This window comes from Rutidosis leptorrhynchoides, chromosome 3 (genome assembly GCF_046630445.1).
Source record: "Rutidosis leptorrhynchoides isolate AG116_Rl617_1_P2 chromosome 3, CSIRO_AGI_Rlap_v1, whole genome shotgun sequence".
Taxonomy (NCBI): Eukaryota; Viridiplantae; Streptophyta; class Magnoliopsida; order Asterales; family Asteraceae; genus Rutidosis; species Rutidosis leptorrhynchoides.
The window spans coordinates 71909354-71929655 of NC_092335.1; the positions used below are offsets into that span (position 1 = coordinate 71909354).

The following is a 20302-nucleotide window of genomic DNA, read 5'->3' on the forward strand; positions in this document are numbered from 1 at the left end:
TAATCTAAGATGGAACTCGATTTAAATGAAAAAAATAAAAGGTCGAACTTCTTTTGTAAAAGAAAGTAGTTGGGACTAATACGACATGTGTGCTTTTTAAAGGGATATAAAGTGAAAATAATGTTTGGAAAAAATAGAAAAAGGAGCACTAATAATAGATGGTGCTCAGTTGATCCTCAAAGATGGCAGTGCTGGTGTTTTTCTGATTTGGAGATCACTTTGGTTATCCACCTTTTTTTTTAACCAAGGTTGCACGTATATGTTCCTGGCCCATTTTTTCATCATTCATGTACCCATTTCATATTTTGAGTTTAGCCCTCTACATAACATCAGTTACACTTTCCGTCCTGTTAGCGTTAAAATAATGACCGTTAATGTAGATATTATATATCTCGAGACTGAAATTGTAACTTTTTAATAAATATGTTTTCCTATCGGGACCTAATTTCCGTGGTGTCAATTGCACCATTTTATCTCATAATTATATGATCACCTTCCATTCTATTATAATAGACCAACTATATTATTTTTTAGGTGATGGAATGTATCTTATTCATAGTAGGTGATCTAATGTGATAGAAAGTACATATCAATAATATGTAAAAACATGTTTAACATACATCTAATAATGGTAGAGATCGCAACGAAAATAAGCCAGATTCAAGACCCAGGTGTTAAGGCTCATGTTCATAATCAAAACACGAATGTCTACAAAGATTGAAAACCTTAAAAGCAGCAGTACATTGTGCATTCAAATGAAACTGGGTTGAACTGGTCCCTTCGAAAGCCCGGTACGAACTTCCATTCCATGGTGCATGTCAGGGGCGCGCAATGTTTCAGTGTCATGAACATCTACAAGAAAATAATGAATGCCAAAATTAAGACCAAACAAAAGTCAACGCCAAACAGCAAAAGTTCACAAATGATTAATATGCTTCTATATTGTTGTTACCTTGGAGGTAATCTTCAAAACCAAAATCGTCCAAAGCACCTGTTAATGATTCTAATCCAAGCATGGAAGACGGTATAAGCCCAGGGGGCCGTTGAAATCTAAAAAAGCTCAAAACAAATAAAGAATATAAGTATCTCCTACAGTGATCATCAAAGATTTCACAAAATATAATATGCATGCTACTAGATTAAATCTATTTAACAAGTTGGAATTTTCAAATAAATAACTGCCATTTTCACCAAACAACCCAAAATCTTATTTCCTAGTTACATGAAGCATAAGATTTTCCTTAATTAAAATATCCGTTTATTACTAGGTGAGGAAGAACGGCAGAAGAATCTTAACTACGTCCATATTAAAGATCTGACAGCATTAAATGTGACACAAACTTAAGCATAAATTTCGGAAAAATACCAAGCTGGGCCAAGTTTATTGCACAATTATGTATGTAATTGTAACCATACTAGATGGAAAGATGCAACTCATCTCTAAGTGCAAGTACTATAATTGCATATGAATATGAATTAAGTAGATAAGAATCATATAAAATATACCTTTTTACGGAAATATGATCAAATCAAGATCAATACATTACTTTTACTAAATAGAATATAAATTGTACCAAAAACAACAAATCAATAATGCAAGTACAAATTAGGAGAAATGATGACACGATATATAACCTCTTAAAGTCTTAACCCTTGATCCACAACTGGAGTATAATTTTTTTTCAAAGGCAATAGTTGGCATCGAATACTCTCATTTGTCACACACACACGCGCTTTCGGGCGGAAACCCGAACCATATTACAGGGATCCGAACCTTAAACCATCCCGAGGGGCAGGCGGGTCGGACTTGGATCCTGAATATGGTCGGTAAAACCTCCCATGGGGCAACCCGGCTTATCGGAATAAATTCCACGGGTATTTATTCTTAAGTCAAATATAATATAGAAGTTTAGGCAAAAAAGGCTCTGCTTATAAACTGGTGTTGTCACATCATAAAGCTGTCATGTGCATCAGCAACATAAGTCTATCGTAAAAGCATGAAATTTAGAAGTATGAATTTAATGACAACATATGGAGTTTTAAATTGCAGGGTTAAAGGCATTGCATCGTCTCCTGTCATGTTCCTGGTATTACCATCAAGTCATCAACATATCTTTGCTTCAAGCAAAATCAACACATTAGAATTTCTATACACAAACACACACTCAAACAATCAACAAAACTTATCTACAAAAAATCACAAGTTCAATCCAAATTAAAAGCAACACGAAAATTAACTACTCTTCATCCCAAACTAGTTTAGACAGGCTAATAGATGAAAAGCAATAAAGGCAAAGCCAGACAGTTCCAGGTATCAAGTATACCTTCTAAAGTCCAAAGTGGTACATTTAGAGATCTAATATTAGACCCATGTACTTGAATGTACAAAATCTCTGTATCCAAATAATCAATTTAATAATAAATAAATCATTGTAATCATTCAAACTCAAAGTATAAAAAAATAATAAGTAAATCATTGTAATCATTCAATAGTATCTAAAGCAAAAATGAAGCATTCCTTACCCAATTCTTGATTCTTCCTTCTAAACCTTTTACAAGTAGAGCAATATACTAACAAAGATTTAATAAAATAAATCCCAATTCAAAACTATTACAGTATTTGATATTTTATATTTGAAAATGTTTATATCATCTATCAAAATATTAATCCAATAAAATTGCTGATTACTACTCCCGTCATAGATACGGATATCTCTATGAATAACGAGTATGCCAAAACCAAACGTTGGGCCTATGAAATACTATTGAAACCCTATAAATCATCATAACCCCAAATTTGAAAATCAGTCATGATACAGAACGGTTAAAAAGGATAGAAGAAGAGACCTCCTTAGGAACAGTCAGATGATCAGATGATCAACTAATGACCATTCAAAATTAAAACATGTAAACGGATAGAAGAAGAGACCTCCTTAGGAACAGTCAGATGATCAACTAATGACCTGCACATATGTCACATTGCGCAAGGAATTTTAAGAATTATGCTTAAAAGAAGGGTAGAAATGGGATTTAACTTGTATAATAATATTATATTAATGTAATATTAAAGAATGACTTTTGAGTATTAAAAATGACTTAATTATTAGTTTTGGTTTAGATGAGTAAATTGAAGTTTTGAAAAGATATTAAGTAAACAAGGATATTGATATAATATTGAATGTTTGCAAGAATATGCCTACAAAATATGCAGCCACAAACAACTACAAACTAGATCCAAGTAAAATGCAATTTCAAGATCTATTCAAACATACTAACTTTATGCCTCTCTATTTCCAAACACTTAAGGTTTTAGAACCTCACCAATATCCACTTAATAGTGTGTGTCTCAACGCAAGAAGCTAATAAAATCTTTATCACAACGTCTTGGGTAAAAGCACAAAACATAACCAAAAAAAAAAAACCAATTATCGAGTTTAATCGTTTAAAGAAAATAATCTAGTTGCAACAAACTTCCATGTCCACCCATTACTTTGAATGAGCAACATCAATCTTCACATTCGTAAACACATATAAATGAATATTTCATTATCAATACCTAAAAGAACCATCTTTTTAGCTACATTGGTAAGGCGTGCCATTAAGTAATGAGTAAAGAAAGCTACAAGTTGAATACACTCAATTGAAACACTGATCTGAACAATCTTATATTAATATTAATACTAATAATAACTGATTGATTAAGAGCACTAACCAAATATATAAAGCACTAAAACCCTAGTTACATTTATATTTCAATTATTCAAAGTGCGTTAGATACACCAAACAGTATAAATCATTAAATCAGAACATAATAATAATTAAATAAAAAAATACCTAGAAAGAACTTTTCGATCAAACTCCTGTTTCAACGGAAACGCAGAACCGTAAGTGTTTGCAAGCATTTTCCTCTTCATCTGCTCTTCTCTCATAACAGCCTGAACAAATTCGATTAATTAAATTAAAGTTATCTAATTTATAATTCATATAATAACCTAGTTATAGATGCAGGATATATGTGTATGTATTCAAATATATATGTACCGATTGAAAGGCGGATTCAAGAGGATGAGATCCGATTATGTCACTTTTGACGCCATGAAGCCCGAAACGAAGTGCGTCGTGTTTTAGACCTCCGATCTCGTGTTCAATTGTTTTTGATGAATCCATTTTTAGGTCCTTTTTTTCCCTGTTATGTCACTGTTCGTTGTTAATTTAGGAAGAACACGATGATAGCTCCCCTGTAAATACCCCCAAAGATAACTTTGCAAACAAGACAGTGTGAAGACTATTGATGAGTATAAATATATTGGGCCAGTCGTGTTGAAGCCTTTTTTGAAAGATCAGCATTTTTTTTAATGGGCTTAATATTTTTCGTGTTGAAAGATCACTGTTCGTGTTGAAGCCTACTAATATTTTTCTTAATGGGCTTAACATCCAAAAGTCCAGGTAGATTGACATATCCTATGAATAAATGGAAAATATGAGGATAAAAAGTCGTGATTCGATGCGAGGTTGTTTTCGTCCTTTAATGTTCAGTTAATTAATAATAGGTAAAGGTTGAGCAATTAAACGATAAAAAAATAAAGAAATTAAAAAAGAAGGAAAAAAGAAAGTTATAAAAAAACAATTTTGTTGCGAGGCGGTTATTTTTTAATTAACGGTCGATTAATTTAACAATTAAAAAATGGTTAAATGTCGGTTAACTAACTGTTTAAAAAATAAATGAATGAAAATAAAGGAGGGGGGGGGGGGGGGGGGGGGGGGGGGGGGGGGGGAATGAAGTAAAAAAAATTGTATAAAATAAATAATAAAAAAAGTTTTTCACAAAAAAAAAAAAAAATCGATTTATCAAAATACCTCAAAGTTTGGGTATTTACGTTATCACCACTGTGAATATGAGAATTAAGGTGAGAAGATGCCATCAGTTGTCCTTGATGACACATGGTGCCGTTGTTGGCATTGGCCTAACTCTTTAGCCAATATCTACTAATCTATATTTTTTTTTGCAGAAAATAACGAGAACTATTATAAAAACGAAAAACGTTTTCAAAAGAAAACTGATTCAACAAGAAGTACAAGAGAAGACCTCGATGAGGCTCATACCTAGAAAACGACTAATGTTCGAACTATCAATACCGAGCATCATCTAACCTAAACCGAAACAAACCAAACTAAATACTACCACTACCACGAACCACGAATTCAAAAGTCGGTTAGAAAACATGAAACTGAAGTAAAAAGATTCAAATGTCCTTTATAAACACACCGAACTCTTCCATTTTAGCACCTTGAACCAATTTTTTCTTTCATTTTTGCTGATTCTTATTCATAACCGAAGTACACGGATCTCACTGAATTTAATAATACTAAACGTGATCAGTTCGCTTTTTGCCATACACATCATCATCTTATCAAAAACTGCAAAAGGCTCATCAGTCATATTATCTTTTTGCCACACCCCATATTATCTTTTGCCACACCCGAAGAACCACCATTGCCCAACCACACTTCTTGTCTACCTTGCTAGACCCCACATAACCACACTAATCTATATGAATTGCTTAAAGAGGCATTGTTTATAACGGAGTACATCAAAATCATTGATTTGTATTGACATGAAACCGATAAATTAACATAGAAAAGATCATTTGATAAGTACAGTTTAATGGACGAGTATATGACTCATTTAGAAAACGTCATTTGACAAGTTAGATTCATATGATAATTAATTTAGCTCTTAGAACGGCGTTCTTTGGTGGTTTATATGATATATAATAGATATAAATAATAAATATAATATATACGACATCAGATAAAGGCCATGTTAGCAGACAGAGACATACATTGTTATAGATCACAAAAAAAGCCAAGACATTTTATTGCATATCAGTAGAGTAAATTATTCTGGAGAAAAGGAATCATATCACCCACCAAGGTGATCCACAGTAAAAATGTTATATCACAGCATTTTGGTTTTAAATCTTGAATGAATGTTAGAGCAATATGTCACAACCAATCAGGTTGATTTTGAAATCAGATATAAGTGCATCATTTTGGATCTGAGAAGAACGAGTTGACAGATGGCATGATCTGTGGAGACTTGTTACGAACAAACTTTCTTACTGTATGCTCCGCATACTTTTCACCTTCCACAAAGTTATCCAATATACCAGCAGTTCTGTTTTCCTTGGTCACTCTATACATGCCAATTATAAACATTTACACTTGATTAAAATTGTTACAAAAAAAATTCAAGAATACAATTAACAATTACTAGCGTGTTCATTAGCTTAATTAGGCACCAACAAATGCTTACAATCATAAGGTCTCTTATGTTCAACACTTTTGGGACCTATGAGCAGACCAACTATAAATCATGTCAGCAAGGATGTAAAGTTTGACCTATACTCTGAAACCGTTAACATATATTTTCAAACTTTGGATTGTCATAAATACGTGGAAACATTGGACTGTCAAAGCATGAAACTTTATTCTTGTGTGCAAATATTGGCATATATTTTGAATAACTGAGAATTACTTAGCATATGAAAATGTGTCATTTAGTAAATGAACTATCATCAATATAATACGTTAATCAAAATAAATGCATAGGTCAAAATACATCTAAGTATTGACGTATTGTCCAATTACTAGACCAAGACTGATTATTCTTCCTACTAAGTTTCACGACCTATCAACTAAAGTATTTTAGCTTGTGTGATGGGATTATGTCCTGATAAATTACCAAGTAATGAAAAGGGTTATATATTTCTTGACACATGTTTCAAATGGGTGACACCGTATATCACTCGTTGAGCTCTATTATTTGACGTTCTCTACTGAAGCGTCACCAAGTTCCTAACTTGACTATATTTTGTTATCAGAAAAGCCTAACCTGTCACTCTATGCCTGTGATTTATCAGTCATATATACTTATTAACAACTATAAACGGCATACTACAAGTACTATCACTTTGAGTACTTGAATTCCCTTTAGCTTCAGATGAATTCAAGGGAACTAGAAAGTTCATTAAAGATTAAACAATATTTGTACATTTTCATCCATGATAACCCTTAACATTCCAAATTTAAATATCAGATCAATCAACAATTTTAATGTCCATGAAAATACTACTCCCACTTGCAATTACTCATAACTTTCAAGAAACTGTTTTTATATGTTACAAACAGCCACCATTTAAACTTTCACCAAACAACTTTCTAGGGTTTTGAAACAAAAATGATTTATAATTCTCCAAGGTATGTAGTTATTTCATCCAGTAAACCAATATGGAGCATAAATGTGACATCATTTAAATAGCCCTAAATTTAATCAACTAATCATCCGATTCTAAATCTAGCTTCTACAACCCTCAAAATTAAGATACTCCAATATGTTACAACAAATTTGCAATAATAATATATTATAATACTCACCTGACTTCAGGATTACCGGTTATATTGCGAATTAATTGCATTCCGCAGATTCCAACAGCTAAACCCATGGTAACAAACAAAGGATAAACCTATCAAAACCATCAGATCTATCACTCAGATTCACATAATTATAATATCGTTTAATCAATCAATAATGTATCATGTATATATAAATATAAAATAAAAATTTACGAACCTCAGGCCTCAACCAACGCTTGAACGTTGAAGAAGACGCCATCTGTTTGACTAAAAGTAAAAATGTGAAAATTGGTGTGCAGTTTTGGCGAATTAGGAATTACGGAGTATTATTCTTAATTCTTAATATTTACAGTACTTTATATAAAAAAACACTACTTGGAAAACTTTTTCAGGGCAGATGTTTTGATTCGCCCCCTTCATCTTTTTAGATGTATCAAGTTACTACCCCATATTACAAATTCTATAAAGTCAAGTGCACCAAGTTGTCCAACTTGGATGATTATTCGGGGAATATTCTGTTTATATTAACCGTCCAGAAATGGCTTCTTAGACATAAAGGTTCAGTTGGCAAATGGTTTCGTCTTCACTCGTTATGTTATCTTATACTGTATATAAACATGATTACGTGTGATCAAACATATATTTACTGAAGGGTACATACATCTTTGAGTGCAATAGGGTTAAGGATCTCATAATTTAACTCTCCAGTCCGGTTACTATAAATAATCCAAATCAAAATGACGATCTTGATGGTTGATTGAATGTTGAATCCATCATTGAAAGCATATCGGCGTTCAATGGTCCAAAAAGGTTTGTAGGTTACCCTTATGAAAAATGACCATGAAAACCTTTGAAGAGAAAGTTATGTTCTTCAAATCTGACATAACCTTTGCTAGATGATTGTTTGTGGGTTTTGTAACTCTAAGATTTTTGTTTATAGTCAACCTCTAATTCTAGAATGATTTGTGGCCATATCATTTTCATAACTACCTCCTACGATATATGGTTGTAAATTAGGAAAATATCTCCACCATATTTAGATAAAATCTATCTAAACCGGCTAAAGAGCATGCACAATTATTACGGAGCCACATGGGTATTGCGCGTGCACAACGTAACGAAATAGAGTGTAACCGTTAACGGTAAACCTGCGACTCAAAGCCTTTTATTGAGCTATATTGCGCAGATATATGTGCAAACCGCAAGTATGCACAGATATGTTAGAAATTGAGTATGAATTGACTGTCCAGATTGATTCTTGAATCGTGTATTCACTTTGTCTATAAAGTATTTCGACCCAATAATTGTCTTGGTTTCACGAAATCTCTATAGGGATAAGACAAGAAAACAATTAGTGTTTTTCGCAATGAAATCACTAATCAATGTATCAAAGAGAATCTGTGTGTTTCTGTAGTTTTTGTGAATGCAAAAATGTACCAAAAACGGATGTGAAAACTGTATATGAAACGGTTATATTTTTGAAAGGATGTAACCTTTCATAATGGCCGGGAAAAACTGTTTACAACACTTGGCTTAATACACTTTCCTTTCATAACATATAGTGTATTTCGGTTGAGGTTTCGGGGCGCAGCCCCCTTGATCCCCGCAATTACGCGATAGTTAGTAGCCAACTCTTACGGGCGTGTATTCCACACTCTCCGAACTCATTGTTAAGTATAACTAGCTAACTCTTGTATTCAAGTAAATCCCAATTAAATAAAATGAATGTTGGATGACACTAAAATCACCAACAAAATATGTCGTACGCACATGATTAATGTGTAATATACATATAAATTAGTGACGGAACTTGACTACTAAGGGTCAAAAGTAGTTAAAATTATAGACCAAAGTAGCTCAAATATGTGTGGCTAACTAATCTTAAAGATTACACAATTGCATTTGTTAAAACTTATACTACTTACAAATGTAAAATACATTACTCATGCAAATGCAAATGATTACACCTTTTTATAATTGTATTTTCATATAGACAAAATTTCATTCCTCGTCCCTGAACTTTACATCTAATTTGATTCCATGTCATTTTTCTTTTTTTGTGCATCCCTCGTTCTTAAAGTATCAAAATTATATATTCCTCGTCCTCCCGTTTAATTGCTGTCAAATTAATCCGTTACCTCTTATCACATGCATATCATGTGGGGGTATTTTTGTCTTTGTTATTATTGTTCTTTTATTTTATTTAATTAATTCTTTTAATCTACTACCACCACCATCTCTGAATCCATTCACCACCACCTCTAAATTCAACAATCACCACCACCAGTGATTTGAACAAATATATCCACCACTACCACCACCTCATCTCGTCGGAATCCAGAAACCATCACCACGGATCAAATCAAAAAACACTAATTTCTCACTTTTAAGATCTATAAATAGAACGGATAATCCACCACTGTTTGGGTTTCTAAATTGGTAATACATATAGAGCAGGGAGTGTGTAACAACATTGTTTAATTTGTTTCAAGATATCAACTTTTCAACAAAGAACTGCTCCATCTCGATTATGGAACGGAACAGATCGGATCTAGAGCCCATTTAAAAAAAATGGGGAATCGAGAACAAATCCAAAGATCAGTTGTTCCTTACAAATCGGTTTTGCTTTTGCTTTCTTCTTTTGTTCCTTACAAATCGGCTCCTTACAAATCTGTACATATTTGCTTTCTTCTTTTGACCTTCAACAAATTTAATCACTTTTGACTGACCTTCAGATCCTTAATTTAATCATTTTTGTTCTGAGGTTTAACAAAGCTTTCTTCTTTCTCTGTCTCCGTGCTTTTGCTTCAGCTGTAGGATCTGGCGGAGGAACAAGAGATAAAATAAAACTTTTGTTTATCTGATTTTATAATTTGCTTACGAGCTGTGATCCAGATGTGGTTTTTAGTTAGAGTGTTGTTATAGTTGAAAGAACTATTTTTATGTTACATCTATTAATTAATGATTTTTTTATTCATTTTATTCTCTGTCTCCTTAATTTGATTTCTTGATTTTATAGAAGTATAAAATAAAATTTGGGTTTTTAATTTGGGGATGACTAACAAGAGATGATGAGGATGTGGATAAAAAGATAAGTTAAATAATAAACAAAAGAAATAAAATAAAAAGACTAAAGTACTCTCACATGCTTTGCACATGACTGAACAAACGGCTGAAATAGACAGAAATTAGACGGGAGGACGAGGGATGTAGATTTTTGATACATTAAGGACGAGGAATGCACAAAAAAAAGAAAAAGGACATGGAGTCAAATTTGATGTAAAGTTTAGGGACGAGGAATGAAATTCTGTCTTTCATATATTACGTCATTGTATGTATGTATTGTTTGATATAAATAATTTATTCATTCCATTCTAATAAAAATAAGTATAGGTATTTTAACAATTTTTAAATATTCAATGGATATCAATTAAATTAAACTGCTTAATCTAATAGATATAAATATGGGCAAATGAACTGAAATTCATATGAATATGGATGTTGAACTTTACATGAATATGGATATTGATATGAATGAATTATAACTTCGTATAGTGTTAAAAGAAATGAAATAATGGATGGCTTTGCCGTTAAAGGTCGAGCTAATATGCAGTAATTTGTACTCCATTTCAGACACAAAAGAAGGTGAGTAAGACAGATGGTTTAGTTTGACTCTTTTAGAAATTCTAAAAAAAAAAATTCAAGCTAAAATGGAGTTCTTTGGAAAGTTGAAGTCTGTTTTTGAATGAGTAATGAAGATATTGAACCAGCTTCATAAAGTGCACCGTTGTTTTTTTTGACAAAAAGAAAGGAAAATATATTAATTAGGGAAAACTTCATCAAAAAAGATGAAGCATCCGAAAGCATTACAAGAACTAAAAGTAAATCATACAAGCCAAGAAACAAAACATGGCCACAAAACAAAAGGCGAAAAAGGGAATATGTAAGCGTTGCGTATGAGCACCCAATGATTACAAAGGCAAACATATAATTTAAAAAACTTGAACATAGCTTATACAAGGTGGCACACCGAAAACCCTTCATCTTGATATTACGAACTACGTAGGATAAAAGAAGCTTAAAGCTCGAGGATTGCTATATAGAGATTGAAAAGCTCGAGCACGTAATGAGATGCGTATGGTTAGCTTCAATTTTTTTTTTTTTTTATTATTGAAAGCTTCATACGCTTGAAATCAACAAAAAGGTCAGCCTCTTGGATCGACAATCCACCCTTTCCATTACTACTAGTTGGCTCCAAATAAATAACCTCTCTAAAGTGCACCGTTGTTGGGTTGAAGAATCATGAATGAGATTAAATTTTAAGCACAATCATTACGGTAAACACTACCAGCTAGCTAAATGCTATTTTCATGTTTATATTCCATATAAATATAATTAATAAATCAGAAAATTGGCTACAAGACAAAAACATTGTTCATTGAACAGATTTTACTTCACAAATGTTAGTTTGCATATATTATATTAATATAACATAATAATATAAGATGTATACATTAAAGTTGATGATGAAATGGGTGCTACTATGTTGAGGTTTCTAAGAATCTGTGAAACCGATGTACTTTTGCCTGGGCATGGCAATTTGAGGATGATCTGCTGCTTCCGGAAGTTTTTCGTCTTTTTCTTTTCTCACGGAAGAAGAAATCTTCTGTATCGAGGACGTAGGAGATCTGCCAGCACTCAACTGATTAGAAAGTAGATAAGATTTATCAAGAGATACAATATGTTACCACTATGTCTTCAGTTATTGGACAAATACTGTACATAATAATTAAGTGACAAAATTCAGCTACATAACATTACAATGGTTCTGGTCAAAACTTAATGAATTTATTAGACATAATTAATGACACAAGCAGAAAATATCAAGTACCTTTGACGAACTGCAAGACATCTTACACTCCAAACCATTGACCCCAATGATATCTTGCATGGCAGCTGACATCGCAGCAGCAGCATCCATGTCCGAGAAACGATGTTTATTTCTGCACGCAGTCAAAATTCCAACGCCATGAAAACACAAACATATTAATGGTTGAATGTGTATAATCTTGAGAAAGGTAAAATATAAGTACAGTATTTGATTATTTTCAGTGCTTGAAAATAATTGACTTCTAAACTGAATATTCGATAATTCAGTTTTAGGGTTCATCAAAAGATTGTGATGCTTTATGAAGTAATAGGCCTTAGATTAACATTGCACAATTAGCACAATTAGTATTATTACCTCTGCAACATAATGCCAGATTCTTTATTTCCAGGTGAAACTGAAAGAAAACCGTCGTGAAGATACGTTGCAAAATTCGGATCCACAGAAACCGAAACAACTTCAGGCTTTTCATTCGTACCATCCATCAACTGAATGGTTAAACGTGATGGACCAGATGACTGCAAAAACATACGGGGAAAAAAAATAAACAAACGCACTTGGTCAGGAAATGAAACGAGGAAAAGGACAAAAAAACTTACACACTGAAATCTGTATATGTTTTCATCATGAAGATGGACATGTGCATTCTCGTAGTATACAGAATCGACAAATTTCTCAGGCTTTCGAGATCTTTCGTACTCGTACAATTGAAGAAGTTTGTTGTCTGTCTCATCTTCAGCAACAGTTTGAAGCTGTGCATCCAAACATAATATAAGTACCAAACGTAAATGCATCATGATACTAAACGTAAACGCAAATCTTCATACCTGTTTGACAAGCTTATAAATTAGCTTGTCCAATGTAAATAACACATAGGATTGATTTCCAATAATCTCCCGACAATCATCTTCGAATTTTGAATTATCGGCAGATCCATCAAGTAAACTGTATAAAGCACTCATAAATCTGTGACGTACATAAATCATATCAGCAACGATCAATATTTATAATGTATAATCAAACTTCAAGGTAGAAGATGAATATGCGAAACTAAACAAACCTGGAGTACAAATCAGGCGGTGCAGTCTCTTTAGTAGCCATCCATTTTGTTTCAGCAGATTTTGTAAGATGTTTCGCTGACAATAGTCTGTCATATAATACCTAATAACACAATATTTTACAAAAAAAAAATAAAAAATAATAAGGTGTTGTTTGTTTTCTAAGATGTTTTTGTCTGAAGATCTGCGAACAATGTCTTACAGAAGACGACTGTTTGTTTTTATGTCTGCAAAATAACTTAATCCCGTCTGCAGCACTTAGAAGCACATTTCTAAGTCTGCGAGATTGCAAACAAAAGAAGACATTATTTTATCTTATGTCTTCAGAAAAACAAAGAGTCTGCAGTAAAACGTCTGCGAGACCGCAGACATAAGACATAATAAGGTGTACAGACCAAAAAAACAAACGACACCTAACTCAATGCAATCAATGATCTAATAATATAAATAAACCAACACTCAGAATATTCACTTACTTGATGAAGCCTAAAAAGAACGTAATAGGTTTCGTCTCCATAAAAGACGTTACAATCTTTTTTCCCACCGTCATGTAACGGAGAAGCCACACGTTTCGCCAGTGGTTTTGCGGTCAGCAAAAAATGGTCTGCAGATTGCAACGAGTTTGCATCCTCAATACCCTCGGCCTCTCCTTCACTTTCGGCTTTACCGTCTTCTTCTTCGTGTTCTTCATCGGCAGCTGACTCACTGCCTGACACATCATCATCACCACCTCCATTCTCGCTGACATCATCCTCGGCATCAGCATCGATCTCTGCACTATGCTTGGCTTTAGCATGTGACCCGTTATTATCTTCATATGCAACAAAATCATCCTCATCAAAATCACCATTGGGTGATAGCTCACCCTCTTCTTTCTCAAACTTAAGCGAACTTCCATTTGATATATCACCATGCTGTTGATCGAATAAATATATCGATTACAAGATATAAATAAATCATTTCATATGCGAAACATGTGCCAATATAAGAGTCAAACCTGGGATGTGGCAACTTCATCAACGTTTGACTTGACCACCTCATGACCATCATCGTGAACATTATTTGTTCGAGAAGAAGTTGCATCACGCCCTAAAAAATCAAACCATTTTGGCTTACCAATCCCATATCCCATACGAATTTAAATATAAAATTATATTCAAAATAAGATAGAAGATGTTCATGATGCTCACCAGATACAACTCTCGAAAGAATATTATCATTTCCAAGGCGAATTACGGGTGTTTTATCCCCGACACCCGTGTTCTTAACGTCGTCTTTGAGTAAAGTAGCTCCATTTACCAAAATGCCCTTGCTTGAATACACTCTTTTTGGTGAATTACTATCAACATCTGGACTTTGATCACTCTCATCTTCATTTTTGGTAGGACCACGTGTAGATGTCTCGACATCTTCAACACCGTCAGAATCGTCAGACCGGGGCGCAACTCCTAACATTGGCTCCAAAAACCCAGTCCATAACCTCAATACTTGGTTCAGTTGTTCCTCGGTTGTGCAAATCTCTTCGCATGAAAACTTTATAAGTTTGTAAACGTCTTCATGTATATCATTATCGGTGAACTCAAACTCTAAATTTGGCACAATCAAGTGTCTGTTTCCAGCAGCAACGGTAAGAACCACATCATCATCCTTTTGATTCTTTTCTTTTATTTCTTTAATTTCCGCCACTAAACCTATACAAAACCAAAAAAGATTTTCTTTTTCTTTATAATTTCAAATAAAACGAAAAGCGACTGTAGTTATAAGCAGAGGTCAGATTCACTTACTTTTGGTACTCAGATCCTTTGAATCTTGTTGCTTGAAATAGAAACTTCGATGATCGAGAGACTTATAATGATTCTTTGCATATATATCAGCCCAAACCTTGTTAAAATCTGCTTGGCATTTAGTCCACTCATCTTGCTTTTGTTTCAAACGAAGCAATATAACAGGTAACGAAATCGATGGGCTCCTGCGCAGTGTTTCAATCACCTCAAGGCCATGATCCCCATATAACCGTTCAATGCAGCGTAAATTAATAGCTACAAACATTCATAAAAAAGTTGTAAGAACAGAACAAATAGTTAAATTAAGTTTGCCACATTTGAACTACAATACGCCATTCAAAGTGCATAAAAGGGTTGTACATGACATTTACATATTGAATTTATAATGGCAGTTATTGAAATGTACAACGTTAACGAAAACCCTTAAGAAAATCCATTTAGTATTACCTGAAAAGTGATCTTCAATAAGAATGGGATCATCTGAAACAATTGAGCCATCATTAATACCGTTTTGCAGTTCCTCAGCACGCTTTGTAGTTGAAATTACAGACTCTAACAACATGTCTAACTCAAACCTAAGCATCATAAAATACAAAAAATGAAAACCATTGTTACACACACACACACATACTTATCGGTTATTTCTATTTGTACACTGTAATTTTACCGGTCATCTTCACATCTAAACAGGCTCTCTTCGTACTGGTTTTTACGCATATGCTTGAATGAATAATCTTCACTACCAGAAGTCACAGATACCCACAGATCATTCAGTACTTGAGCACCGAGCTCTGATCTTTGGCTTACTGAAGGAATCGGGTACTACATACGACAAATGCGAAGTATAAATTTCCAAATCATAAAATTTATATTTATACATTATTTATTTAAAGAAAACAGAAAGAAAAAAGGAAAATAGACTTGCATCATCAGGAAGAAGCCTGTAGCTGGGTGTGCATCGTTGGCAATTTGCAAGATCAAGCTCTTGTATACATTTTCCTTTGTACTTATCCTTCTCTTTATTAGCATCGATTTCACGCCTACTCTCCCTTTCTTTCTCCTCTGACCGTGTTGACTTGGAAACGTTCCATAATGCTTCTGTCATTAACACATGTTTGCACAATACGTTAATTTCACATTAAACAGACATGCAGCAAAACGGAAAAACAAAAACTAAGAGGACCACATACTTTTGTCCATAACTCCAGCTAAGAACCCGTCTGTAAACAAGAAATGTTAGTGACGATAAAACTAAAACAAAAAATAAAGTGAAGTAACATAAAGTAAAAGCCACCTATGTTTTCGCAACGTTCCAGAAATGCACTGAATCCTTCCATAAGGTCTGCGTGCTTCCCGAGCAAATCAGAAACCTGAAAATGTAGATTATAAATGAATATAGATATTAAATATAAACAATTATAGTTTAGACAGAAAAACAAAACAAAGACAAAAAACATTTCAAGCTATGAAATATACCAAGCTCTGTAGTTCCTTTCTAGTAATAATTTCAGTGCTATAAATATGAAGGCATTTCAAGAATGCTTGATAATCATCTGGACTTCGTAATCGATTCTTCACATTCTCACAAAAGGTAAATTCTTGGCTGTACATGCCTATAACAAAAAAAGATACGAGTTATTAATATGACTAAAGTATGAAACTTTCATCAAATATCCAAATATCTGAACGTGATTGTAAACAGAATGCCAATATAAGACAACTGATGCAATGAAAGCAAGGTAATTAACAGTATATATCTACTCACTTTTGAGGGCCTCTTTATCTTCATTTGGGGCCGAACCTGAATGAGCTCCAAAATCTTCAACTTTTCGTGCAGATTTACGTTTCAAGTCCCTATTGCTATCGAGATCGTGATCTTTGTTATCCTGATCACTGTTTCTCCTATCCCTGCTCTCTTTTTCAGCATGTTTCCTGTGTTCTTTTTGAAGTTTCACCGCTGATTTATCATCCACATCAGCACGCTCGATACTTGGGTCCCGTTCAGCATTGACTCTGTCTCTTTTGCCTCGCTGCTAAAAAAAAAAAAAACAAGATCGGTTTTTAAAAAATTAATATACGCACAAACATCAATATATAAAGATGCAGAAAAATTTATATGAACATACTACCTTATCAATTTGACCCGGTTTGACCTCAGCAGCTGAGCTCCGTTCATCACAACGTTGATGCGAATGTTTTAGCGATGCTTTGTGTGCAGATGCAGCAGCAGAAGCATCTGGTAAAAACCTTGTGAACTCATCAAGAAGATCTGGGTGATCATTAAACAGTGTGGCAACCTGGACAAACGCAAACGGGTCATTGAAATCAGAAATAATCATATATACTAGGATACATTTTAAAAAAGCTTACAGAAAAACTCACCTCTTGATACACTTCAGTAATACCCTTGTGTTCCTTCCTATACATGTTTAAGATGTCCAAAAACGATTTGTACACATGATCATTATTTATAAAACGTTGCTGCGCAGAAAAGGTACAAACTTTGTAACTACAATATATGTAAACCAATTACATTTCTTTCACCAATAAAAAAAAAAACTCAGTATCACCTTTATTTTGTTTACAAAGTTTATGGCCTCTTCGAATTCCACTGTTTTCTTAGGTGCCACCTCATCCTCCTCAATAACAGTTATTTCATATCCCTTGGGCAAGAAAGTATTAAACCCAAAAATTAGGTTATTGTGTCCTTTAAATAATTCTTTCACCCTTGCGATGACACCAGTAGTATCAATTCTGCATTGGAACAGTTCTTAAATATTAGGTCAAACCAACATTCAATATGTTAACTTACATATCTAAAGAAAAGTAATTACCTTTGAGCTTTAAAATCTTTCATAACATCAAGAAACGAGTCATATTTGTCTCGCTGGTCTTGAAACATGTCTTTGACCTCCTTTAAATAAGTCAACGCATCGTTCGTTGTAAGTTTCTGTGCACTACTGCCACCTGCCCCTGCCCCTCCTGCTACTTCACCTCCTGCTCCCAAGGCTTGCGGTTGACCATATCTTCAATATAACAAATAAAAAAATTAGCATTTAACAATTTAGCAACAACAAAAAAATGGCATCACAAATAAGCAATATGAGATATTGCACATTCAAGTCCTTTCATATACTACTAATTCAGGACACTGATTGAGAACTTCAGTAGTTATGTGCATTCTAAAATATTTTATACACCTTCTAAACAATTTCCAAAGTTCGCATATTTTCCCGGAGTTTGCTTATGTCATCTGAATTCATAAAGTTCATTTTTTCGCAATTAATTCCACTTTCCTAATTAGATTTATCAAAAATCCCTCATTTAAAGATCCAGCTATAACAATATTATAGAACTACTAAAATGATGATATTTGTGATTACTTTTTTGGTTTTCTGCCTAACCCTAAAACACTAGAAAAATAAACCTAAATCAGTCTGGCAAGTTTACTACAACAAACTTTATTTACAGATTAACATATACAGAGATATAAATACAAAAAATCACAACCTTCAAAAGGTCAACAGTATATCTAATTGTAAACACCGATTCATTTAAATCTAAAATAACATGCAACATTTAACTAAATCCAGCAATTTCAAAACAAACTCTGTAAAACTATAAACAGATTCAAACTCATAACAACATATAATCAACCCTAACCTCAAATCTAGAGCAAATTTAAAGCAAAATTAAAACATTAACTTACGATTCTCCACGAGATGAGCCAAATGGCCTCTTAAATTGAGAGTTACCATAACCATCATCTCGTATTCGTTTCATCCCTACACAAATCAGATAAAAATTATATAAACATAAGAACTAAATCTTCTTCCAATAATAATCATAAATAGATGGATAGATAAAATAATGTAAACACCTGAAGTAACAAACCAGGCCTTAACAAAGGCAAATTGATGAAATTGGGGGCAGATCTATATACAGGTTTGGATCGAAAGAACGATTTACTAGTTGTTGTTGAGCAAAAACAAAAAGAAGAATGAGAAAATAAGCGGTAGAAACAGAAATAAAAATAAAGAGGTGAAGAAAATTTTGTATTGCAAGTGATGAATATGATGATGATAACAATCTAAAATCTTTACGTGACACTATTAATATTTTCGTATATATGTATATAGATAGAAGGTAGAATTTGTAGAGCGAATAAAATTTCATAAAATGCAACGAAAGAGAAGAGGCTAATTTGTGTATTTGTGTTTTTTGAGTTTCGGGTGTTTACTTGTTGGGCACTTGAAGGCCATACTGGGCTTGATTTACTTGGGCTTTTTTAATGACAAAATACTTTTATTTTTATATGGGCCCAGGCGGCCAGGCTTTCTTTTAAATGTTATTAAAACCCAACTAGGATGTTTTTTTGAGACATTCTAGAAAATTAGGGATTTGGGGTTGTGATAAATGATAGGAGTATATTAGGCAGGTCCCAACAGTTGGTCTTTGGAGGCCGCCCAGCATTAGCTCAGGAGGGCTCTGTTGGCAGCAAGTCGCCTAGACTACCGCCCAGGGATTAGCCCAGCTCCACGTTTCCCTTCTCGTGTTTTTGTGAAATATCTGAGCACAGAGGGAGTGTATAGTTATGTAGTACTTTTTGCTTTTGAACATGTACATTTATTTAATTACTTAATATAGTGAATTCTAATTTATATGAGGAAGTATGTCATTGGTGATAGTGTTTAGTCCTAGGTTAGTCCTCGTGAAGAAGTGCTGATGTGCTGATGTGGCGCTGATATGACGGCTAGTCCTGAGGAGGAAGTATGTCTTGGTTGGAAGCACTCTTAGACCACTCCCGACTGTGGCATGCTTCTTAAAAAAGACTAGATTCCACGTCAGCGCCACGTCAACATTTTCTTAGAAAAACTAAAAAAAAAGAATAAACGCTATTAACAATTACATATTTCTTTAAAAAAAAACTGGACCACTAATCAATTTATATTATATCATCAATTATCAATTAAAATAAAAAAAAATATAATGTAATACAAATAATAATAATAATAATAATAATAATAATAATAATAATAATAATAATAATAATAATAATAATAATAATAATAATAATAATAATAAATAAAAATATAAAACTACCTTCTAAGTTTCTTTAAAAAGAATTGCACCAAGACGGGTTCGAACCCGAGAAC

The 20302-nt window shown here is 33.3% G+C and overlaps 3 protein-coding genes across 5 annotated transcripts; all 3 read right to left on the bottom strand.

Moving 5' to 3' along the window:
* Positions 1-573: 573 nt before the first annotated feature.
* Positions 574-4258, bottom strand: LOC139896316 (cyclin-B1-2-like). Its single transcript, XM_071878938.1, has 4 exons — positions 4042-4258; positions 3835-3935; positions 953-1050; positions 574-852 (listed from the first exon to the last, which is right to left on the bottom strand). The coding sequence occupies exons 1-4, from the start codon at positions 4165-4167 to the stop codon at positions 752-754; spliced, it is 426 nt and encodes a 141-aa protein (XP_071735039.1). The 5' UTR covers positions 4168-4258; the 3' UTR covers positions 574-751.
* Positions 4259-5859: 1601 nt separating this feature from the next.
* On the bottom strand, positions 5860-7720 carry LOC139896317 (uncharacterized). Its single transcript, XM_071878939.1, has 3 exons — positions 7634-7720; positions 7438-7526; positions 5860-6196 (listed from the first exon to the last, which is right to left on the bottom strand). The coding sequence occupies exons 1-3, from the start codon at positions 7673-7675 to the stop codon at positions 6049-6051; spliced, it is 279 nt and encodes a 92-aa protein (XP_071735040.1). The 5' UTR covers positions 7676-7720; the 3' UTR covers positions 5860-6048.
* Positions 7721-11827: 4107 nt separating this feature from the next.
* On the bottom strand, positions 11828-19222 carry LOC139896318 (paired amphipathic helix protein Sin3-like 2). Of its 3 annotated transcripts, none has more exons than XM_071878942.1 (23): positions 19027-19222; positions 18856-18931; positions 17981-18172; positions 17717-17900; positions 17529-17627; positions 17276-17443; positions 16912-17176; positions 16623-16759; positions 16441-16516; positions 16337-16366; positions 16072-16244; positions 15814-15968; positions 15594-15721; positions 15147-15401; positions 14553-15053; positions 14360-14451; positions 13839-14276; positions 13365-13465; positions 13132-13270; positions 12904-13056; positions 12662-12822; positions 12308-12419; positions 11828-12104 (listed from the first exon to the last, which is right to left on the bottom strand). In XM_071878942.1, the coding sequence occupies exons 2-23, from the start codon at positions 18927-18929 to the stop codon at positions 11958-11960; spliced, it is 3780 nt and encodes a 1259-aa protein (XP_071735043.1). In that variant the 5' UTR covers positions 18930-18931; positions 19027-19222; the 3' UTR covers positions 11828-11957. The 3 variants fall into 3 exon arrangements, with proteins under 3 accessions (XP_071735043.1, XP_071735041.1, XP_071735042.1); XM_071878940.1 differs by having other exon boundaries at positions 16912-17179; XM_071878941.1 differs by having other exon boundaries at positions 11828-12118; positions 16912-17179.
* Between the last annotated feature and the right edge of the window lie 1080 nt (positions 19223-20302).